The sequence below is a fragment of the Sylvia atricapilla genome, chromosome 3, assembly GCF_009819655.1.
Source record: "Sylvia atricapilla isolate bSylAtr1 chromosome 3, bSylAtr1.pri, whole genome shotgun sequence".
NCBI lineage: Eukaryota > Metazoa > Chordata > Aves > Passeriformes > Sylviidae > Sylvia > Sylvia atricapilla.
The window spans coordinates 92,596,172-92,621,254 of record NC_089142.1 but is presented as its reverse complement, the minus strand read 5'-3'; the positions used below and the strand labels follow the sequence as shown (position 1 = coordinate 92,621,254).

General features: G+C 40.7%; 1 protein-coding gene and 1 long non-coding RNA gene across 2 annotated transcripts in view; both read left to right on the top strand.

Annotated features, from left to right (window-relative positions):
• Positions 1-25,083, top strand: part of LOC136359509 (uncharacterized) — a 515,416-nt gene that overhangs the window by 252,330 nt on the left and 238,003 nt on the right. The window lies entirely within an intron of this gene.
• The window catches only part of PTPN14 (protein tyrosine phosphatase non-receptor type 14), a 72,092-nt gene continuing 53,471 nt past the window's right edge, over positions 6,463-25,083 (top strand). The window contains exons 1-2 of the mRNA XM_066316182.1: positions 6,463-6,948; positions 13,559-13,728. Of these exons, the coding sequence (XP_066172279.1) occupies positions 6,775-6,948; positions 13,559-13,728 (344 nt within the window). The 5' untranslated portion in view covers positions 6,463-6,774. The remainder of the gene's footprint in view (positions 6,949-13,558; positions 13,729-25,083) is intronic.

Genomic DNA, 25,083 nt, shown 5'->3' with positions numbered 1-25,083 from the left:
ACTTTATGCAGATGTTACTCCTAATGTGAATGCTTACACTACCTCAAAAAGAGCTCTCCATCTTTCTAAGTTGCCTTAGAAAGACAACTGTTGAATTGCTGTGGGTATTCTGGAGTGATAAGTAAGGAAGTAATGGATAAAGTGCTAATTTGCAGTTTGGGTAGCTCACATCTCATCTGGGATGGAAACTTTATTGGACACAGACTTACTAGAACCTATAGATGTATTTGGTACCTGTGGACCTTGTCACAGAAGAGGACTTAGGTGCTGCCTGACAGTTTTGTACCCACAAAACTGCATGGTTCTGTGGATGCACAAAAAAGGTGTGTTTACATTAAATGTGGTACTTTAGCAGGGGAGGGAATAACAATAAGAATGGTGCAGGTACTAATCTCTATGTGCCTCAGAATTACTGAGTATTCTCAGAATTACTGTATTCTCTTGGGTACTGCTACAAAGGAGACTAAAGGACAGAATTCTAACTGGTTTGGACTGAAGTTGTTATTTTGACTTTATTTAAACCTCTCTAGATGTTTTATTTGGACTACTGAAACCATAGGCTGACCCAAGTTGGATGCAGTGTAAACAAACAACAATTTAGATCAAAAAAGATCTGTTACAGCAGAGGTGGATCTGATGGAGAATGCAAGTTTTCCTGGAAAAGGGAAAGCTGTGATTGGACTGGGAAAGTAGAAATGCTAACTGAGATGGGGGTTTTTTGATGTTTGGCCGCTGCATATTGTTGTCTGATGACTCACAGTAGTAGCTACAGTAGCAGTTGTCTTCTGAGTTCAGTGTCCTAGAGAAGCCAGCCTTGGCATCTGTTCATGCACACAGGTATGGGATCTCCAGATGCTTACAGACTCCAGAAGTTCTGTGTAGAGTACTAGTTATAAAAATTAAATGAAATTGTAATTTGACTCCTTTTCCAGAATGTAGAGGTGAGAGTGTTAGTAGTTTTATTACTGTTTGGATTAGGGAAATATTTAAATTCCTGCCTGCAAGAATTTTTAAGGAGATTTAAATGCCTGAAGATGAGGCCTGTGTCTCACCAGGGAATGTATAAACAAGTAGTTGAAGACAGTGGCCTTGCAGCAGACGACTTGTTCTTATGTTAGGGTTAAAATCCTCTTTCATCTGCCCAGAGATGAATTCGACTCCTGGGAGTTTATCAGACCTTATGGGGCTTCCACCCATCACTGGGTGGGAAACAGGCAGCTTGTTAGGCACAGAAATGTTCCTCGCTGTGCTCTACCTGCATGAAACTCTCCCATGAGAGCACTCAAGGGAGAGAAAGCTGTTTCACGTGGAGAGAGATCTCCTCCTCTGGACACAACTCAGCTAGGTTTCGGACCTCGTCTCCCATGCACTGTTATTTTTACTCTTCCCTAAAACGGCAGGCCAGCACACACTACAGCTGCCATGCCGTGCTGCGGTCTCTGCCCAGCCCAGGGTTACATACTTCCCTTAGGTGTGCTGCTGTTCCTGCAGTGCCAGGAATGCTGGAGGCCTGCCAGGTGCTGTTGGTAAACACAGGCTGCAGTTTGACATAATTGCTTTCTTCCTGGAGTTTCAGAAATTGCGTACAAAAGCAAACGAAGTGAAGGAAAGAGTCCTGCTTTAAGTGCATTTCGGATCAGATGATATTTATTTTTTTTATGCTCCTTTGAATGTAGTACACTCTGTACCTGTTGTCTGTTATTGAGGAGAGAGTCACCTACTTGGAAATGTCCTGAGAGTTATATCAGCCTTAATTATTTATAAGGTTGTCTTCACTTCTGGCTTTCAAATAAATTTAAGAAAGCAAGAGAATGCCCAGTGACTGGAGCAGCACCCTTCACCTCACAAAGCAGTTTCTGCTGTGTTGCCTGTTCTCCATGAAATGCCAAGCAGCTCAGCTTCCCTTGATCCCTTCAGTCCATCTTAAAATTACTAACAAACAGAAATCTTGCCAGCCCCAGCTGACTTCGGGAGAACTAAGGAAGAATTTTTTGTATTTCCAGTTTCTTTTGGTTTTAGGATTGGAGAACATGTAAAATATTACTTCATTTGCTTTTTGACCTGGTTTCACTGTAATGTCCCATAAAAAAAACCTAAACAAGAACAACAAGAAAATTACTGCTTTGGAAAAGCACAATTTTATATCTGCATCACGTAATTTAAATTCACAGGGAGAATTTCTATTCTTTGCAGAAACGAACAAAGTTTTCTTAAAAATCAGAAGCAATTCTATGCTGCATATCATAGTTTGAGTCTGATCTAGTTCTTCATGCAGGACTGGACAGTGAAGAAAGGTAGTTGTTAATGTCACTAAAAGGTAGCACATATGGATTAGCCTTTTCCTCCCTAAATCATCATAACTGTGTCATCTTGAAGATGTTTGTTTGGTCCCCAGCATTGCGCTTGCGAGATATTCTTGGTTGTATGAGTTATGCCTTTTTTTTTCCCCTTTGGTATATGAACAGCAGTATTCTATGATTGAACAGTGGGGGAATGGTACCTCTTGAAACTCCTTTTATATGGAGAAGGATTTTTTTTTTGTAAGAATGATCAAGGACTCCTTCTCTCCCCCTTGCACTGGTGCTGTGGAGAGATCCATACGTCTGTATCTGCTGCCTTTGCACAGACAGTGTGGTGGTAAGTCTATCAGGCAAATAGAGATGTTTCTCTTCAGTCACACAAAGAGAAAGAGATACGTAAGAGTGTCTTGAGCTGAGACATATATGGTTTTCTTTAAGCTGTTTGCTAGTGAAGGCTCTTAGAAGAACTTGTGTTGTGCTTAGCATAAGATCGTGGATTAAAGGTTTAGTTTTATTCTGTGTGAAATTTGTTTTCATTCTTTATTCTGTTTTCCCATTTTTGGTCTTCCCCAATCTCCAGCCATTGACTTTATCCATATGGCTTTTTTGAGTAAATATCATAAAGAGTCTGATTCCAATGTCTGTGATAGCAAAGGAACTGTCTCGCTGTTCGGTTTCACTTAGTCTGATGAAGTAGGGAAATACCAAGTTTTACCAAGAATCCACAAAGATATTGTATCTCTTTGTCTTCCTACTGATGAAACTGCATTTAGGGTACTTATTTGTTTTAGCAGCTGTGTTCTGAGAAATGGTTGAAGGACTTTAAGATTTTGTGTGCGTTTTGTAGACCTACAGAGAATGTGCTTTAAACATAAGAAATTTCCACTTAGCAGAATGTTTAAATTCCAAAGTTTATGCTCCAATTAAGAACCTTGTTTAATTCAGAATACTTCTTAGAATGAGCTTAATTTGCAAAGAGTAATTGATAAACAGAAAAGAAAAAAGAAATAAGTACCCAAAGGAGCCCAGTGTAATTTCTCTTCAGAAAAATAAATTCTTACTGGAAAATACCAGTTTAAAAGATGTTGTATCTCCCTTTCACACCTGAAATTCTCTCAACAGAAACCCTTTGTTAACATTAGAACAAGTTCATGGTTATCTGATAAGCTGTTTATAGACTTGTATTAGTTTCACTGGTTTGGTTTTGTTTTAAGTGGAAGTGTGAGTTTGAGGAGGGCAGTGTTGTGAATGCCTGCTTGGGATTCCACAGTTGGGATGACTTTGTTAGGGACATTGCTTCTCCTAGGGAACTTTTAAATGGGGAAAGGAGATCCTGTAATGGAATAATCCTTTATTTGGAAGGATTGATTTGTTCCAAAACATTTCTGTCTCTCAATGGCATCTTTTTTTCAGTTATCTACAAAATAAGCATGAGAAAAAATGAATGCTTCTGATGCTTTGAAGATGATGGAAACCTAGAAGAACCTAGTTTACCTTTAGGTGCCTGGTCTTTGAGGTCTTAGTAACCTTAACAGAAAACCCAGTGAGAAGCTGGTCAGATATCCAGAATATGTGTAAACAGAAAACTCAGACACCCGCATGGATTTGAGAATTAATAGTTTCTACAAGCTGGGCCTATCTGAGCTGTTTTTAAGCATTTCCATCCTTTAAGTGTGCCATCCTGTATAATTCTTTAACTAGTTTAAGTGTGACCTTTCATGTGAGAGAGATGTCATTGTGCATTCATGTATATATAAGTTAAATGATTGTCCATTCATGTATATATAAGTTAAATGAAAAAGTAACGCAGTCAATATTAAACAAAGTGAATCCATTAACCCATTTCTACATCTACACCTTGGGAAAATGGCACCAGCTGATTGCCCTCAGCAGAACTAAGGGAAAACTGCTGTTCCTTTTCTGCTTTTGAAAAGCAGGGGAAATACTGGCCTTGTTTACCTGAGTGTACAATCCATGTTGACATTTTTGGTATACAGGAGCTGATGGGTTCATTCCAGAGTAGTGTGTTTGCACTCACACCTTCTGGGATGGCTTGTCCAGCTGTAGCTGTATCTGGACAGCAAGGCCAAACTCTTGGGGTTTTTAACTAGCATTGGTTTCCTCCTTAGGCTACTGCTGACTGTAAAATTCCTGTATAGAGAATGGCTCATGCTCTGCAAGGAAATGTGTGCAACTTTCATTTCAAGTAATGAAAGATAAAAGACTTTTTCAGAATTGTTTGGCTAGCTAAAGCTCTCCATTTGTCCAGCTTAAAATAATCTGCAAAGCCAGAGACTGAACAAAAATGCTGTTCTTGATAAAATGTAGTCCTCCACACCCTTTCCCACCCTGTAATTTCCTTTCATTCTCCCCACTTTTCAGATTCAGGCAGTAGTTTCAGGCAGGTTGGTCAGCAAGGTAGTTGGTGAGTAGTTGGCCATGGGTTGAAGCAGTAGCCTGTCCTACATGGTTTAGTACGAGCTCTGCAGCCATTCTCCTGAGCAGTGCTGGACAAGCTGATGAATGTTTGTTCCAATTCCTTTTCTGTGTCCTGGGTAACATGTCCCTGCCTCATCAGATTGTTGTGAGGATGTGTTTATAAGTCTTTGATGGCTGCTGATGTTAGAGCCATGCAGCTCTCTCATGCAATTATGTGAAAATAATACATTATGTCTGTACCCATGAAAGCTAAAAATGGGAGATTAAACCACAGCAGCTAATTTGATAGGTTTGTTTGCATTTCAGTCAAGTAGCAGTGCTCCTCCTCAGTCTCTAGGCTTTTCTCTGGTGATGCTGGTAGGCTACTAGGCTAGTCACACACCTAACCAGTGGTTTTCAGTGGTTTTCTTTTTGTATGGTGGTTTTTTTTTTTTTTTTTTTTTTTTTTTTTTTTTTTTTTTTTTTTTTTTTTTTTTTTTTTTTTTTTTGCTTGTGTTGCTCTAACTCCCTAATAAAATTAACTGGCTTTGGAAAATACACTTCATTTAAAAATGTGATCGTTATTTTTCTAGTGTAATGATAACCACTGTAGTCAATTGGGCAGTTTTTAATGATCTCTATAGCAACCAAATTCAGTAAAAAGTGAAAATAACTGATTCATGCAGTTCTGTGCCAAGGGATACGTGTGGGCAATGTACTATCTGTTTGAAATGTCACACTCAGCTGATGCGTTCAAATGATGCATACTCTGCTGGCAGTGTCTTCCCTTGCTTCTCTTAAGAAGTAAGGAAATGGGATCTAGTTTTTCATTTGCAGTACTACTGCTTAAGAGAAATGGATTCTTAAATGCCACTATTAGTGTTCCTCTGCTTTTTGCTCCAGAATATTCAAACAAAACCAGGGAGACCTGGTAGCAAGTAATTTGGTATTTGCTTCATTCCTCTAAGCACACGGAAAGGTGGCATTTTAGAGCCGGTTACGTCAGTGCAGATGCTTTGTTTTAGTTTAGCTTGAACCTGCTCTTAACTAAACTTCTTCGGTTTGTTTCACTTCAAAAGAAGTGATTCTTGCAGGTGAGGATCACAACTTCTTAAATGCCATTACTTCTGTATCTCTAGTCCTTCTGTCTGCTTTGTGATTTGGTTCAGCAGTTGCTGATTTATCATGATAAATTTTAGGAGTACTAGTTAGAAACAATATCTAGAATATGTGTTCTCTTCCTCCCACTCGGTGTTGCCCCGGTCTCTGGCAGCCACGTTCCTGCCATTACTCACTCCCCCCAGAAGCGCGAATTGCGGGATTGCTTTGGAGCTGGAAGCGAGGGATTGCCTCAGAAGGAGGCTCCTCTGAAATGGTTCGGATGCTTCTTGCTTTTCACATGCATATTTTAGGTTTGATTTTTTTTTTTCGGAGGTGCTGAGTGCCTGCATTTCCTGCGGACCGCAGCCAGCCTTTCTTCTTTCAAGATCGCACCTCTTCTCAATGCCTCTATTCCTTAGCTTCTTGAACTAGTTCTCAAACCTGGCCCGAGGGCATGAAAACTCGGAGATTATGTTATAGACCCCTGTGGTGGGGTAATGGTGGGAGAGTTAGCACCTCTGGATGAGTGCCCTGTAGAGCTGCTGTTTGTACTGAGCCTCTCAAAGAACGGCTTTGCAATTAAATCCGTGCTTTAAATTCAGCGCCAAAACAGTATTTTGGAAGATTTGTTGTATAAGGTATTCATTTGGGATATGTAGTAAGTGCCTGGCAATCCTGTGCGTGGAGGTGTTTATTTTATGGTTTTAAAAGTGGCGCTTAAACTTTTTTTTTTCTTTCCCGCTGAACTTCAGGAACATCTTATTTCGCGCTTCAGCCTACTTACCTACGTGTATTTTGCAGGAATCCCTCGGAGCTTGCCCCAGGAATGGACAGCTACCTCCATTTCTGGAGGAGAGTCGTGCCGGCTGAAGCCGCCCTGGGGGCGAGAGGACAGGCGTGCTGATCGCTGCGGGAAGAGCCCGGGGAAGGGGCGCTGCCCCCGCAGCCTCCAGCCATGCCTTTCGGGCTGAAACTGCGGCGGACCCGGCGCTACAACGTCCTGAGCAAGAACTGCTTCGTGACCAGGATCCGTCTGCTGGACAGCAACGTGATCGAGTGCACCCTGTCCGTGGAGAGCACGGGGCAGGAGTGCCTGGAAGCTGTCGCTCAGAGGCTGGAATTACGCGAGGTAAGGGTAGCCCGGGAAAGACCATCTGTCACTGGATAATTGGGCACGGTTTTAGCTCAGGCAGTCTGTGCGTTTGAGTCATGTTGTTCTCGGGGCTGGCCAGATATGATCAGCAGCTGGAGCTTGGACAAACACACTCTGGTTGCGTGAAAACTGACGGCGGAACGGCACTCGGGGCTTTGGGCGGCTGCTCATCCATCATGGCTTTGAGAGCTCTTTGTAACATGAAGTTTCTTTTCTTAGAAAGCCATGAGTGTTACTTTTTTTGAGCTGGGATGCCAAAGGACAAGTTACAGTAACTTTTTTTTCTGAATGTAACCCTCGTTTCACCAGCGCTGATGGGCTGAGTTACGCAAACGGGAAGGCGACTAAGGGCTTCTGAACATCCTCCTTCGTATAAATACTTTTGTTACTATAAAACTGAAGTAGGCAACAGTAGCAACTAACAGTTGTGTTTTACCAGGAACAGCTGGAGGATGGTGGGGTTTTTCTTCCTCTTGTTTTGTTTAATATTTCACTTATGAAATATTGAAAGGCTTCTTTTGCATTCCCAATGCTTCTGGAAAGGTTAAAAAAACCCAGTCTTTACTCAAGACTGAAATATTTTTTTTTTTTTTTTTTACTTCTTGCTGTAGAGTTTAGTGTTAAAGTGTTGAATCCTTTAAAGAACTACCTCTCCAATGTGCATAGCAGAAATGAACTGAATTTTCTTACCTCCTGTGGGCTCCCTATGTGTGCCCTACGTGCTTCTAGATTTTTGCAAATCATAAGTGGAAAACCATTGGTGGAAAGCTGCTGTGTTATCTGGCTGTCCTGGCTGATACTTCCTGTAAGCACAGTTGGGAAATTAAAAATCTTGCAGTGTCTTGTGCAGTTGTCCTATGGTAGTGGGGGGCAGACAGAGGGTAGCATACAAATAACTACAATATCTGAAAACCGAACAAAAATTCTTTTATGTTCTTTTTTTTATAATGATAAAGAATGGTAGAATCCCACTCTGTGTGTGTGTTCAGAATAGGCTGGAGAATGTTCAGGCAGGAACAGGGCAAAGGGCAGAGGGAATATTGTGTAGTGTTTTTCATACTTGGGTAGGGTGTTTTTGTGCGTTTTTTTTTGTTTTGTTTTTTTTTTTGTTTGGTGTTTGTTTGTTTCAATATGAATTTTAGTAGAATCATCTCCCCCTCCTTTACTTACAGAGATGAAAGTTTATCAATAAGTAATTTTTCCCTTCTTCTTCCTTTCTATTGGTGATGCCCTAGGGTGTCCTTAGGGAAGAACCGAACTTCTCTCTTTCCTTCCAATGCAGAAAGCAGTGAAATGAATGAAGTGATTCTCCTCACGTTCCTTGTGAGCTTATCTAGTTGGTGCAGCAGAAGTCTGGGGCCTCCTGATTCCCTCTGGAGGTCCACCTGCATTTGCAAACAATAGCTCTGTCAGTCGGTTAGTGTTCTTGTCCACAAAACATTTTGTGATTTCAGAATGTGTTTTGTTCCACTCTGGAACAAAGCCTGAAGTTCCAAAATTTTCCAGAGAAATGAAATTAGACAGTAGAGTAGCAAAGGAAGCTGTTTTGGTCAGTGTTCAGTTCTATGGGGGGGTTTCTATTGCTTTGGGTTTTTTTAATTTTCAAAATTGTTTCTGTCATACAAAAAGAAATATGTCAGCACAAAAAGTTTTTTTCAAGATAAAAAAATATTTTAACAACATAGAAGAGAATGCTTTGATGTTGTTGGAATGCATTCCCCTTCTTTCATCACACTCCCTGCTTTTTTTTTTTTTTTTCTAAACAAGGTTTTGGCAACATTGAACTGGTTTTGTAAAGTTCAGATTTCAACAGTGCAACATTTTTTGACAGAAGTGGGTGTTTCGGTTTTTTTGGTTTTTTTTTCTAGGAGAGAATTGCCTACCTCTTTCAACTCTGAGAGGATCTCCCTGTGTCCTCTTTTGCTCCTTGGATGAGGAATAATTGGAGCTAGCAAGCTTGGAGGTGCCTGCTGCTGTTCTTTCTTTCAGACCTCAAATGCAAATGCAATTCTTCTTCTGCCCCTGTAGTCTTTCTGCCACTGTTCGTGAGAATGATGAAGTAAATTGATGACTGTCCCCTTTCGTCTCTAGGTTTACCATAGTTTTTGAACTCATTGTCAAGACAAATTCTACAGAAGGGTCAAAAATATTTTTACAAAGCTCAAATTTCTACAAGATTTGTGCACCTGGATAGCTGAGTAGAGAAGCCTGTTAAGTATACTGAGGCAAAAATCCTTGCAAACATTCACATCAGAGGGAGGCTTTTAAAATTCCCTGAATGCAACATAAACTGCAGATGGCATGTGCGTTTTCTTAGAAATCCTGATTTGCAAACTGTGATGTGCCAGTAAGGCTAAGCCAACCTTCATTAAATCCCGTGCTAACAAAACAGTGCTAAAATCCAGTTTGTCTCCTCCGTGCAGTCTCAGGTAATACCTCAGTTTGGTCTTCTGTTCAGATAACCCCCACAATTTTTACCTTCAAGTTAGGAATGCATCCACGTCTCACTCAATCCAGTTTCTTAGAAATAAACAAATAACTGTCCAAACCCTTCCTGCTAAAAAGCAAAACTCTCTAAGATTGTGCCTTGTTGTGAGGGACTTGAGGGACTGTCGATCATACCACACATGACTGAAAAACAGTATCTAATGGATTATGCATATTTCTATTTGATCTCTGGGGAATGCAACTCCCTGCCTGACTGACTCAGGGTTCAGGAATAGGTCAGTAGAAAGTGGAGCCATGTAACTACTGTAAAATCTGGTTTTATCCTTTTCAGCAAAGCTCTTGACAAAGCATCAGGTCTTCTACTTGAACAGTTACAGGTTCCAGTAAAATGAGCTCTTACTCCAGCATTATGTAAAAGGTAAAGATGAGAAGAGGGGAGGAAGGGAAAGGAAAGACAAGGTCAAAAAAAGTCATTTTACAATCTTGTATGTATGTGCACAGATTGTAAAAAGAATTTTTCCCCTATATAATGGCATTTTTCCATTCCACTTCTAGACTAAGTGAACCTGCTTGAAGTAGCAGAGTAATCTGTACGAATCCGTAGAGAGTCTTCATGCTTCCTTTTCCTTATTGTTCTTTTTAATTCACTTTCTAAAATGCTAAAATGTATAAAGGTGGTATGCTCTGATGTATCATAAGTGGGGGAGAGGGCAAGAATGTTCTTTCCAACCAAAATTATTCTTGTGAGCTAAGAATAAGCCCCAAACCACAGCGGGAGGTTGGTGAGCTGAGCACCACAGGCAGGTGCTGTCCGCTCTGCAGAGGTGGCTTTTTGCTGCCGTTCTGACCTTTACTTTAGTGCCCCAGAAGGTGCCTCTTTCTTTTAGGGCACAACTGGAACCTGAGGTTTTGCAGCAAGGTTGCCTCCAAGTGCGGCTTGGTTTGCCAGCAAAGTCGAGATTGGGCTCAGGCAGTGTTTGAACAAAAGACCTTCTATGAATAATTGGCTGCTGTAAATGGCATGTGTCCTCTGTTCAGGGATAGCAGGGCTTAATGTTTTTTGCCTGGAGAAGCTGGAACTCTGTTACTTTCTCAAGGATAAATATTTAGTTGGCTGCTTAAACCAGATGCTTTAACAAACACTGAGCTGGGTTTGATGAATCTTTTAGAATGACATTTGCTGGTTTAGTAATTTTCTGTCATCTCCTGAGGTTGACAATTCTACTTGTTTGGCCCAACTTAAAGGCAGGGTAGTTCTGGACTTGGGAGGATGGCTAAGGCCAAGTCCAAAACAAATATGTTGCCTTCTGAACTGGCAGCTATAATGTCACCTATTTGAGGACTTCCCAGTGCAGTTTTGTATGTCCAGTGTTCTGACTCACCATATTTTGAGAATCACCTTTTCATTAAGGCACCCAAGTGCTCTGGTTCTTGCTTGCTGCTTTAGCAGGGGACCGCAGCTCTGGAGGAGTGTAAACCAATTTCCTTGTACCACATATGGAGTCATGTGTGGTAGGTAGGGCAAATTTTAAGACCTTGGGGGCAATATGTGTTACTTCAGAGCCTGAGAGCTCTGACAGTAGATATTGATTCCATGGAAATCAAAGTGAAGTCAGTGATTCAGTTTCTGTAGATGAACAAACAGACCAGCTTTTGGAATCAACATAGCTTTCAATCAGCTGCTTATAGATAGAAGATCCCATTTTTTTATAACCTCAACTAATTTTTGGGGTGGTTTGTGGACTGGAAAGCATGGCATGACTCTTCTGGAGAGCCAAATGCCTTCTTGTAGCATGCTGAACTTGATGGCCCAGCCATTTCCAGTCCCACGTTCTTCCCTGCCTTTTTGGAGATTACTGATGTTCCTAGGGCGAGAGTCTCTTCAGGCATGCACAGTAGTGGTTACAGAAGTCCTCCACTGTGAGCTCTTAAAAACACATTACATTTTCAAGAAGTAAATTTGCAGGTAACATGGAGCTGCTGTTCAAATATCTGTGTGGGTTGTCTCTCCAAAGTGCATGAATCTGTGACATGAGCTCTGGTGTGCGATCAGTTCCTGTGCTTCAGCTGCAATAGCTTGATCCTCTCCAGGCTGCTTTCCAGGAAAATTGTCTTCTAGTTGTGCAAAATGCATGCTGCCATGTTTGCTCCACAGTACCTGCTGTAATCTAGAAGCTTCAACACTTTATTTCATTTAGGTTTTCATTTAGAACAAGCAATTCTTGTTCCTTGGAATTGCTTGTGGGTTTGGTACTCGAAGAGCCTTTCTACTGTAGCATATTTAAACTTGTGCTGTCTCCCAGCCCCCACTCAAAGGAGAGGGACTGTGCTCATTGAGTTGTTTAATTGCAATACCTCAATTCCTTGAATAACTCTTTTAGACTTCAGAGTCCGAGTCTTCTTTGCTGCTAGATGATTTACAAGTATGTCACACTTCCAATTTGGGTTCTAGGTGTTGTCAATGTTTACTTTTTCAAGTTGCGTGGAAGTTTTGTTTTTGCATCTCCACACTGTTTCTTGCTGAGGATGAGGCTGCCCTCCAGATTTCCAGGTTTCCTTTAAGAGGTGGTAAAATCACCGCTTTTTTTCTGCCTTCACATTAATTCCTTTTCTCTGCTGACTCCACTCTCCCTCTCACCTTCATTTCAATCTAATTGCTACCATGGTGAACTCATCAGAAAGAACTTTTTATCCACTGGTGACTACAAAGGGAGAGTAGAGCTATATCAGGGACCATGTGTGAGGTTAGTTTTGTTTGATGTTTATCCTGTGGGAGATGCTGACTTCTTGATTTATTTGTGTCCTAGATAGATTGATTGATTGACTTATTTATTGAAGACACCTTTAATTTCTAGGGGAAATACTATGAAAGGACAAGTTTGCTTCACTGTACCAGTCTAAGCAGTGCTCAAGGTGCTTGTCAGGCTTAACTGAGGAATCAAGTTGAATTAGTTATCACCTTAGTCTGGATGTTGTCCAAAGTTGAAAATATGTATATAATGAGATCCTAAAGTACACCTGTGCCCCCATTCAGAGTTTTGCATGATTGTCTCTTGCATGCCCTCAGCTATAAAGTAGTTGGAGTGTTTCCCCTGCTGGTTTGTTGCCATTTGTAAACACTTAAAATTTTTGGTATTGTATTACTTGTCCTTGTGTTGTGTGCTAAGTCATGGTGTGTGCAATGGTTTTTATAGAGACATCCATACCAGCATGAAACAGGCTGTTCATGGTGGATTTTGCAAAGTTTTACATCTGCTACAATGTTTTTCTCTTTTTTTTTTCAGATGTGCAGTTGTAGTACTTGATGTTTAAGTGTTTTTCAATAAAATCCTTCAAGATGAATTGGCTATTCCTTCAGCCACTTTATTGCCACTTTGTAGCTCTAGTTCTGTGCACTGTTCTGTGTTAATTCCTCGTCACCAGCAGCAGTCCCATGTGGCTCATACAGTAGCTGCTACAGCCATTGAGATTTGCACTGGGCAGGAAACTGCTGAGGTTTCCAACCTGGTATTTCTCTAGAGCCTAGAGCAAACAACTTGTGTGTGATATGTACATTCTAAGTGTATACTCGGCCAACATAAAACCTTGTGTGTGCATTAAAAAAAAGAAGAGTAAACAATTCTGTGTTGGGTAAATGGTTCTGGTATTGGTAGATATATTTTTTGACTTATGCATATGGGTTTGCATTCTTTTTTTTTTTTCTAGTTGGAAGAGTCCTTGTCCTTTGTGTGCAGTGGGCTTGATCCAAAGTCTCAAGAAGCTTTTGCACTTTAATTCAGACTCAGTGTTTGCTGTCTGTTCACAAAGTACAGGTGTCCCTTAAGAAAACAAAGACTCAGTCACTTTCTGTAAATCATTTATGTCACCCGTGCCACAGTGTCAGGTAGAGCTCTTCAATATGCATTTGGGAGAGATGGTAGGAGGCAGATAGTGCTCTGTGAAGTATATTGCAATATTAATTTGTCATTGTCTTCAAAACACAAACAGTTTTCACAAAAAGAGGCACTAAAGAAGAAATTACTCTGATTTTGCATATAGGAAAATGTACACAATGCCATCTATTTTTACCTGCATTTGTGACATTGTGTGAGTGATCTAGCTGGCAAAGAGAAACTGACACTCGTGTTTCTTTCTCTAGACTCACTACTTTGGCCTCTGGTTTCTCAGCAAGAGCCAGCAAGACCGCTGGGTTGAACTGGAAAAGCCTCTGAAGAAGCAGCTGGACAAATTTGCCAATGAGCCTTTGCTTTTCTTTGGGGTAATGTTCTATGTGCCCAGCGTTTCCCGACTGCAGCAGGAGGTAACAAGGTATGTGCTTCCTTCTGTTCTCAGTACTGTGATAGAGCTGGGAGAGGATGGGACTGTGATACAGCATCTCAGAGAAACAGTTGCTCTGTTTCTGGCATTCAGTATTTGCTCAGGTTATTTCCTTCCCTGATGATTGCCCAGATGGGAAAAAAATGGGAGAAGTAACCACTTGATTATGTCTGCTTGAGAAGAAAAAAAAAAAAAAAAAAAAAAAAAAAATCTGTCACAATCTGAATGATTATGCATGACCAACTGCAGGGAAAAAATGGGAGTAATTGTTATATGACTAAAAATCTGACATAAATTTTGAAAAAGACCATGGTGACCATGGTTTTACTTCTGTAACTTTCTACTGATGAAAAGGACGCCACAGGCAAAGGAACTCATATAGAGTTTTAGCTTATTATTCTTATGCCTACGTGTGCTTTGGTGAAAGTGAACTTTGGCTTTTTTTTCCCCAGGTCTTGCTCATCCCACTCTCGATTTTCTCTTATGCTTCACAAAAAGATTAAAACTGTTAAAGAGGGCATTAGTCCTTTAATTACAATCAGGGCGTACCTTTGCAAACAACTTCAGTGGGAATTACTCTTTTATTCAGAGCCCTGTGCTGCAGTTGTAACAATACAACTGTTTTGAGGGGCTATTTTTGTAAACCACATCACTGTGTGGTTTTTGCACATCTGTGCTGTATTGAAATTTAATAATACAAAAAAGAGAGTGAGAAGAAAAAAGTCCACCTCATCTAAAAAGGGGTGGAATTGTTTTCTTTTTAACCAAAATAATTTCATTTATCTAGTCTGAGCAAAGTTGTATCAGCACAACTAAAAGTAAAGCCTGGAATAAGTGGGTGAAGGCTTCAGGGTGGCATAAGCCTTGCCACTGAAAAAAACCTGCTGTTGCTGAAAACCTGGAATTCACCACATGGTCATAATAGCCAGGAAAAGATATAAAAATAGTGAAGAACGAATGGCCTTAATTCCAGAAGGTGTGCAAGATATGACGCAATTTTTTATGTTGCAGATTGTGTATTTTAAAGGATCTTTATTTGACACTGAACTGGAGAGCTGGCATTGGGTAGGATGTGAAAAAGTTGTGTCTTGAAATGGCAGCTGCCAAGCCATCCCTTGACTACTGTGTGTGCTGAATTCTTGCCAAAGAGTGGGATAAAAGCATCATAAAACTTCAATTTCTCTGAGGACAGACCAAACACTGATGCTTGTCTGTATCTGTGTGTTCCTGCTTTGTACACGCTGGGAGAGGGAAGCCTCAGCACCTTTTCCTTCAGAAATATTTTAACGTGCAGACAGAATGTCTGAAGTGTTGTGTTGCTCAATTTGTCAGCCCAATCCTGGCCTGGCTGTGTGCAAGGAAGCATTGTAGCTACTTGGATGCTATAATCTCTTCAAGCTGCAGCCTGCAGTGCTGATTGCTCATTCATAGCTCACCTGCAGAGGTATATTTGCTCATTCTGCCCAGGTTGGTAATAACAAAGCATTTCAGTGACAATTGAACTTCACAGCACTCTCAATTGGAGTGGCTGCTGAATTGTTTTTCTTTCTGAAGTGATTGATAGCATAAGCTGCAGAGTCTTATAAGAGTCTTTTATGTTTCTTTAAAGGTGTGTAGCAAAGCCAGCAGTTTACTAGAGGATTTCAGATATAGAATAGCCTGTTAATATTTGTTAGATTGTTTCATGGAGTGGAATTGCTGCACTGTAGATGGTATGATGGCAGTTTACCTTCAACTGTGCAAGAGGTAGATTCATGTTTGAGGCAACTGTGGGGACCTAGAGGATTCTTCTGAAACAACTGGTAGAGAAAGGCTTAATTTAAAATCTGATTACATGCACAGATGGATTTGGGCTTATAGGGGGGGTTTTTTGGCTCTTGGTAAATTGATTCATCATTTGTTTTTATTTTGATACTGGCTGCTTCTAGGATTAGACTTGATCATGATATGATTACATGTGATGGTGAGGTAGGCACTGGACTCACCCACTCAGTGCCTATGTATTTGACTTATATTTAGGTACAAATGACAAATCTGCCTGAAATGCAGAACTTGTGATGAGACACTTCATCCCCTTCTGGGAGGCTGCAGAACCACCGCAAACAAACCCAACCCCAAAATACAACCACCACCGAAGGCTGAAGATGCAAAGGTGGTGACAGTACTGCCAGCAGTGAACCTGTCACCTTTATAACCTCTAAATGGAAACACCTCCAGCCCTGAGCTTGCCTGGCTGTGTTTGGAGTTGGAGGTGAAACCCATCTCTCAGCAGCAAGCTTTTAGTTAATTGTAGACTCCAGGGTTTCCAGGGTTGATTAATATTCCTTGAAGATGATGAAGTCTTCTGAGAATGCTTCAGCAAACACTGACATAATGCACAAGTATTCAAAAACTGGGGAGTTGGTTTCCTGAGCTGGTTTACTCTGCCTCTGATCTGTAGGATTATAGGCTTGATAGCTGGTCTTGAGAAATTTGTCGCCAAACTGAATATTCCTTCCTGTTTCCAGTGACTTCAGCCTCCTGTGTCATTGCAAAAAGGGAAAATGATGCAAATATTTTAGACTCTGTTGGTCACTTAGGGTGTTGGTTACTGGCTCTGAGGTAGTGTTCCTTAATAATTTTATTTGAAAGATCATCTGAAAGATCTCTTCAAAACAAGATGGGAACTGTTTTGTGTTTGGCTATTGTTTGGTGGTTGGGACCAACAGGAAGAATCCTGATACCAACACAACAGTATTTATAAAATTACAACTCCTTTACATCTTATCATTACTGTTGGAAGTAGAAATGCTCCAGGCCTCTGGATTTTAAATGCCTGCAGGTGTTGGTAGTGGTCAGGAGCTCTTTCTGGTTTCTCTGGTAACCTCCTGTATGGACAAGCCAAGTGTGGAGGCAGAAGTGAGGGTGAATAACACTGCTCCGAGCACTGTGTGTGCCAGTGCTGGACAGACTTGATGGAAACCTGTCCACATGTGACATGCTGGGCGTGGAATAGCAGTGTAGTGAGAAGGCAGTGCTGTTCCTCACAGGGTGTCACAGTGTGGGAAGGTCAGATGATTTACTGGAGTGAAATGCAAGCAGCAGTTGCAGAGTGGTTGAGGTTGGAAGGTAGCTCTGGAGATTGTCTGCCCAGAGCCAGGTCAACTAGAGGAGATTGCTCATTTCCCATCGGGTATGGAATATATTCATGGAAGGAGAGGTTCTACTTTTACTCTGAGAAATCTGTTCAGTCACCCTCACAATAAAGAAGGGGGTTTATGTTTAGAAGGCATGCCATATATTTCAGTGTGTGCCCAAATGATCCCATAATTTCAAGCTGTGGATTGATGCTGAGTGGGTGAATGGGTTACCTGGGCTGGCCATGTAACTGATTATTTAGGACCTGTAGAGCTGCAGGCACCTGTCATATAAACACAAGTACTGCCATGTCTTCATGTGAGATGCCTGTAGTTAATTTGTAAGAGGTGTTTCTGATAATGTGAGAGCCTGTGGTAAAGAAAATGAAAAGACAAGACTGCCAGAACAGTTTATTTAGCTCTTAAGCTCTTTGAAGCCAACCTCTCTGCAAGAAAGGATGAGGTGAAGAGTACTCTGAGGAGCACATTAATTGTAGGTCAAATCTTCCTCTGGCTTGCTGTTCTTTCCTTCTTAGCTACAAAATTGACACTTGATTAAAGATGAAAATATTAGTGGACTTTTTTCTCTTTAGATGAAGTTAATCCTGGCATAGGGAAAGAAGCACCTGCAGGACATTGTCAGTCTTGTTCAATTCATGGTTTTGAATGCAAATACTGGGGCTACTCAGGGTAGTCAAATTTCCTGACCTGTGATGAATGCTTCTCAAGGATGTCCCAGGGAAGCATACAGAAAACAGGCATCATTTGTAGAGTACTTTTTTTTTCTTTCTGGTAGTGGCCATGACATAAATATTACTGCTGTGCTTTACCTTCAGTGAAATAGCATTCTATTCTTGGTATAAAGCCTTCTCCTAGGAAAGCTATTTCCTACCCTCTAGACCTCTTATTTCTCTACCCTTTCTACTCTTTTTCTTTTCTCTTGAATTGAGGCTGCCATCTGTATATACCCTGAACTTAATCCTGTCTCTTCCGAGATCTCAGTGGCTCCAGCATCTCCCTGGCCATGGCATTCTCCTGGCCCCCAGTCCCACAGATGGTTTTCATTTTACAGGTTAATTAAAACCCCATGATGATTCCTTAAGTTGTCAGTAGAAGTTTTCACCATGTTATTATTTCTACAGTTTGAAAATTTCTAAAAGAATTTCTGATACACAGAATTTAAAAACCAAACCAACCAACCAACCAACAACAAAAAACCCCTCTTCAGACTCAATGGCAGTTACAGCAGGAGTAATTTGGGTGGGAGTATAGGGATTGGCACATTAGCAAAAAGCATTTTTCATGGGAGGCTACTTAGACAACCTCTTTTTAGTCGTCCAGCTGTTCTCAGTGAGCAGCCATTGCAGATGGAGATGCCGTGCTTGCTTTTGGCATATTTAAAGCACCTGGGATCTGCATATTGTCTGATATAAAGCAGTCTTTGTGATGCCCTGTAGAGTAGATATTTACATAGATTAGACATATAAATCTGCCTTTTATTTTCCTCAGAGAGGAGGCATCCTTTCAAGCATTTATTTTAAAAAAAAAAGTCTTTGTACAGTGTCTAAAGTAAACAAGCTTGCTTTCACTGTGCTCTTGTTCCAAAAACAGAGAACCCACACACTCTTGTGGCTTTCTGAAAATGTGGGTGCGATGCTGCTTTCTGCACAATTATCAGACAATCCAGGGCCTTTTTCTTTTCTCCTCTTCCCACAGTTCTAAGGGAAAACTGAAGTCACATTCTGCTCCCCACAGTATCTCTTTCTTAGTGTGTGATACTGCTATGCCTCCTGTGAAGGAATAAAGGTGTGCTTTGGTCTGGTTTTCTTTCTTTTTTCCTGGAAGGCGTTTTCAGTATCTTGCTAGGTGCTCTGTACTCAGTAGTATCCAGTGGCTTTTGTGCTATTGCAGGCTGGGACATAATCCTGGGAAGTGAGAGCAGTTCCTAGTATGGGTGTCCCCATGGAGCTGGGTCCCCTTGGTGCTCTGCGTGGTGGGTCTGGCATGCACAATTCTGTAGGGGGGAACATGTTCCAGCATCTGCAGTGTGCTGCATTGGGCTTCTGCCCCAAGTTCAGCTGTCAGCTCTGCACTTCCCCAGAAGAACATGCTGTGCAGCTTTCCCGTGAATAGAAACAGTGTTTGGAATGGGATGGCTGCACCTGCAAAGTGTGGGAATGAATGTGCTCACAGGTGGAAAATTAGAGCCTGTGGCTCCCAGGCTTCTTTTCTGAACGGTCTGTGAAAATTCACCTCAAATTTACCCTGTTTTAACTACATGAATATTTATTGTCCCTGATATTTTGCTGCCATACCCTTTTCTTCACCATTTCTTGTAGTTGTTCTTTTGTCTTTTAAGGAAATATTTCTTCTTCACTGTTCCCAGCCTTTCCCTTTCTTTGTTTTATCTACAAGTGTTAGGTGAAGACCTTTTAAGCAGAAGTTCTTCTAAAGCATAAAGAAATACAGATGCCGAGGACTATATGAATTTTTAAATTGAGTGAAAATAAAGTAGAGGGGAAAAATTAGTGTTTGGGTGTTTCATATTTACAGGGAAAAATGTTTTGGCCAATCTGTTTTAACAAATACTGGATTTTTTGCCTTCGCGTCAGAAAAGTCCTTGTTAGATGTCTTGCCTACTTGAGCTTATCTTTGCTTTTAGTCTGCTGTGCTTTGTTTTTCTTAAAGCTAAAGTTTCACATCCTCCTGTGTAGCTAGCTTCTAATACAAGTCCAATCAGCTGCAGTTTCCACCAGTCACTGCTGTTTTTTCTGCTAGTTAGTGCTCCTTACACTGCGCTTTTAATTTCTGTGTTAAGGCTGGATATCACATATCCTCCTGTGCTAGCTGATTTTGTGGCAAGCTCAGTGAAGTGGAACTCTTTTGGCTGTTAAGGATGTAACATTTACAGGTGACAAGTACATGAGGCTGCTTTGCTTTTCATGGTTGGTCACGTCTGCAGCTTGTGGCTGCAGAAGTCTCCGTGTGTACTTTTGAGCTCATGGTAGTTGGTTTGGCTTCATTGTCCAAAATAATTATTTTGAATATCACACTGTGCTGGAAAAAACAGCACAATGTGTACAATCAGATTTGTTCCAGACATCCTGGACTGTGCTTGCCTGAAGTGAGGACTGTAACTGATTGTGTGGCTGTGCTGGTGTTAACACACCACAGATAGACCCATAGGATTTTTTTAATGCCAATGGTTCTCAAAAATGTACTGACACTTAACAATTTTTCTATGAAAGTACAGAAAAATAGCATGCAGGCTGGGAGGAGAAGAGAGATGGATGTTTTAGTTGAGTAGATTGGTAAATGAGAGAGAACTGAGTGATACATGGCAAATGAGGAGGTGGAGTGTTTAAAACAAAAGAAAGTCCAAAGTTTGGTCTCTTACACCTGGATATTTAAGTCAGAATTTAACTCTTTAATGCTACTGGTGTGTAACAGAGTGGAAAGAAGTTTGGTTCTCAGGCAGCAGAAGTCTCAGTGCCTTGTCTAAATTTGTCTCCTCCTAGGAGCCTTTGTCAGTTTGTGTTTATAGTGTACTTACTAGCACATGTTTTAGGAGCATGCCTGCTGTCTTGGAAAGATCTTATCTGGAGGCAGGCTATGTAGTTTCCAGAAAAACTATTCCACTCATTGCCTGCTTTTCTGGGAAATGTCATGGCTGCAGTGCTCGTGCTGATCAGCTCTACTCACAGCACACAGGAAAGGCCCTGACACACACAGCCCTCCCTCTTGGCACCACACACAGCTGTGTGCCTTGCCCAGCTGGAAAGATGATGCACCTCCTCTTCACTAAGGAGCAACAGTGTTCTCTCCAACATAAATATGATATTTATTAATGGTCAGAAGAATCCCGTGTTTTTAACTATTTCCAGTTTAAAAGTTTGTCAGTTCCCTTTCTTTCTTAAATTGAACTGGACCCTTATGTAGCATAAACCAGTGTAACTTCTTTCTTCTTCTAGAATATTTCCAACTTTATCATTATATATATATATTTATATATATAATGTTTCTATTTTATAGAGGGCTTGGGGTCAATGGACTGCAATGTTAAATTATTCACATTAATTAAAACAATTGCTGCTATACATGGAAGCTGTATCAAATGAACAGAAAAGGACAGGGTGTTGTGTAAGAGTGGCAGACCTTAGAAAAGGAAGATAATTTAATCCCATTAATTCCATCAAAACTTTTGTCCTCAGATAAATTATTTGGGCAGTCAAATTACTGGGTAAGTTTTTACAGAGAAATTTGGGAAACAGCAGTGAAAGGGCATGGGGTGCCAACTGCTCCGTATGTGGTGGTACTGTTTCTGTCTTGTTTAACTAGAAGACTAACAGAGGGTGCTGTAGGTATGTGCTGAGTATTGAAACACGGCAAAAGAAGAGTTGGGACAAGTATTAATATAAGTGTCTTATTCACGAGAGTGTTTGTGGGATATCATGGTGAGATCTCCCAGAGAAAGCAGTAGGAACTCTGGAGCTGAAATTCTGTAAATTGACACGAGGCAAATAAATTTCTGCTGGAACAGAATTCCCTTGGTTTTAGATGGCTGTTGACAGCCTGCATGGCCTTACAGGCCCCAGCCCTGTTCCTCAAATTGATTGTCTTATGACTGGAACTGCATCCTGTCTCCCAAAGATGGGAAAAGGGTAAGCTCTGGGATTCATTCTAACTGGAGCTTTTTTTTCCTTTTCTTTTTTCTTTTCTTTTTTTTTTTTTTCTTTTTTTTTTTTTTTTTTTTTTTTTTTTTTTCTTTTTTTTTTTTTTTTTTCCCCCTTTTTTCCTTTTCTTTCTTTGTCTTTCCTTCTAGCTGCAGGAATTTTGGCTCATGTTGTCCAAGCAAGGGAGCAGCTCTGGAGCTGCATGCAAGCTAGATGAGTCCTAAGAGCCTGTGTGGCCACCCAGGCTTCGACTGTCTGGGATATTCATGTTTTGGTGCTCCTCTGATGGCTTTATTGTTTTGTTTTAATTATTAGACTTTTTTAATAGTAGTGGCTACTGCAGCATCAAACACACACATTAGGCTTCTACCTGCCTTGTTGTAAACACCCTGATACTTAATTTACTTTCATGTTGTATTTAGAGGACAGCAGCAACAAATAATGTGCAGCATTTGCTTGGGTCTTGTTGTGTTCATATTATTGCAGTGTATGTGTTGTTTCACTTTTCAGTAATATTTTTCAGTTGGTTCTTTATGGATGTGTATTTTAGTGGATGTTTAAACTTTGACTTAAAAGTAAGAACTCCTTCAAGGCAGACCTAAGATTCAATATTAATTCCCTGTTTATAAAATATTTGCTGAGGAGGACAAACCCTTCTCCCAGCTGACTTTCTTCAGTGAATGGGGAGCTTGTTCTCTGTGTGCTGGTTACTGAAAGCTGAGCTCTTTGTGCCAGATATTTTAAGAAACTGTTGACGCTTAGATCTAATCTATTGCATTATACAGTGCTTTTAGACCAGAAAGTGAATGTGTTTTCATGTGTGTGGTTGGGCAGTACATATGTAGCAACTCTAAAAAATAGTGTTGCATAACTGTAAATATAGTGTAGGATACTTTCAGCCTGCATTCTGGCTTTACTGTGTTTTGAGGGCAGTGGCTGTGATGGTTAGAAATGTTGCAACAGGAATGTCTTGGCATTGGGCAAATTCACATTTATATCTGATCACAAGGAAATAATACTAATTTTATGCTCTGGAGCTTAGTCACGTGTGCTAACATTTTGCTTTCCTGATGGGAGCTATTTCTACATTCAATTTTAGTAGAACAGATACTTTTGGAGTAATCTATCCTTCTTTTTATTTGGCCCTTTTAAATGGAAACAAAGATTACTTTCTGAGGTTCTGTTCTTGTGCAGTAATGATACATCATTTACACAAGGCGAGGGAGCTTCCTCTCTGGTCTCAGGCAGTCCAGGTTGAATCTTTCCATGCAGTTAAGGCAGTGGAGGCATTTGCATTTGGGAAAAAGTGGATTTGGATCTCCTTTTCTTGTCCACTTGGGCATGTGTGCTGTTGGAGACACTGGCTGGACCTGTATGCTGGATAAGAAATGTGGATGGCTTTTACCGTGGTTGACAGCCGTAAATGATTCAGATTTTTAAATAACAATTCTGCAGCTGGGTACAATGTAGCAGTTTTATTGTCCATGCTTGTATTTTTCAGTATGTTTGGGTTTTCCCTAAACTTTGAAAATTTTGGAATGACGTAATGATATGAATTTCAGTCTGGGATTTTTTTACATGTTCAGAACAAAACTCAGACTAGATTAGTAATGGACAAGTAAAGAAAAGCATAAAAGATATGATTCCAAATATTTTATAGCTCTCAAAAACCAGAAGGAAAATGAATACCTAGCTTTACCAAACAAAGAAATATCATTCTTCTATAGTAGTATGGCTTTGAAGAGGTTGATGTGTGGCCTGTGAAACTTCAAAGATGACAGTACATTAATTGTGCATCCATTTAAAAAATGTATAAGGAACCAGATGGATAGAAAATGTGGATATATGCAGCAGGACAGAAGAGGATTCACTGAATCACAGAATCTCTCAAGTTGGAAGGAGCCCATAACAATCACTGAGCCCAACTCCCTGCTCCTGGCAGGACTAACTAAAACTAAATCGTATGGTTTAAAGCATCATTCAGATGCTGCTTTGACACCATCAGGCTGGTACTGTAGTCGCTTCTCTGGAGAGCCTCTTCTGGTCACTGACCACCCCATGGGTGAAGAATGTTTTCCTCATATGCAATCTGAATTTGGAATCACAGAAGAACCATAGAATAGTTTGGGTTAGAAGTGATCTTTAGAGATCATATTTAGAACCTGCCTTCAGGGAGGGTAGAGACTAGGTGAGGGTGCCCAGAGCTCCATCCAACATGTTCTTATATGTTTCCATGGATGGGGCAGCCTTCACCTCTCTGAGGAGCCTCTTCCAGGGCTTCACCACTTTCACTGTAATTTCTTCATTATGTCTAGACTAAATCTACCCTCCTTTAGTTTAAAAACATTACCCCTTGTCTTATCCTAACAGGCCCTGCTTTGTCCCTGTTTTACAATCCCAGTGCTTGTACTTCCCCTAAGGCAGCTTCATCCCATTGCCTCATGTCCTATTCCTCATCACCAGAGGAAGTGACTGTTTATGATTAGGACACAGCTGCAAATCACTGTGTTAAAAATGTGTCTTGATTACATAGACTGCCAGGATCGAACCTTAATTCCAGAAAGACGAGCTGAGGAACTTTGGAGACTGAACCAAGTACTTGGGGCATTTTATAGTATTAAAGAGAAGGAAATACATTAAACATTTTGAAACTTGCTTTGAAGGTCTAACTAGCTTCTGTTGCAGGAAAAAAAGTTCTTCTGCCTTCCTGCATGGAAACAAAAATAATTTGAGTGGCCTATATGTTTATTTTGTGATATCTGACAGTTGAAGTGGTGCTGAGGCTGGAAATCTGGGCTTCTGCTTTCATCAGTGAAGAGCTTGCTTTGTGTATGGAGATGTGTTTGACTGCTTTTTGTTTCTCAGCCTTTGAGAAAGCTGTCCTCACTGCTGCTTGGTGATAAGCACTTGTGTTAGGTGGATCACTGTGATAACCTGGAGTTATCTTCTATTTAAATCCAGCTTTTCTTGCTCCTTGGCTTTCTCCTGTTAGATTTCTCAGTGCCACACAGACACGTGGTTGCGTATCTGTAGCTGTGCTGCTAGCAGTACCCATTCTGTGTGTGTGTATTCATGGAAAATCTGTTGAAAGTCTGCTTATGTCATCTGAACATGTCCCTTTTTCTTGTTTTGTGTTAGTAGCCAGTTATCTGAAATAGTGCTGAAAGGTGATTTTAAATCTTGATGTAACTGGCAGTAGAAACTCATGAAAACTGTGACTTAACTTACTTTTCGGAATGAAGTGGGGAATTGTGTCCTGCTTGCTTTAAACTGCAGTGTCTTAAGTCGAGAGGATGAGTGTGTGGATAATAAGCTTCTGCTTATGCAGCTGGAGGATGTGTTGAAAGCTGTGTTTAACAACATGGCCTTGCTAGATCTACTTACACTTGTGAACTCTACAGGAAAACTTCACCTAGTTATTTTCTGTTGAGGACTGTGTCAGGCCTAAGACAGGATGCAGAGATACAAAATGCAGAGAGACAAAGAATCGACTTTGTTTCACAATAGTTTTATTTTAAAATAGAAATAATATTCAATAGACTGGAAATTCAAGTCTA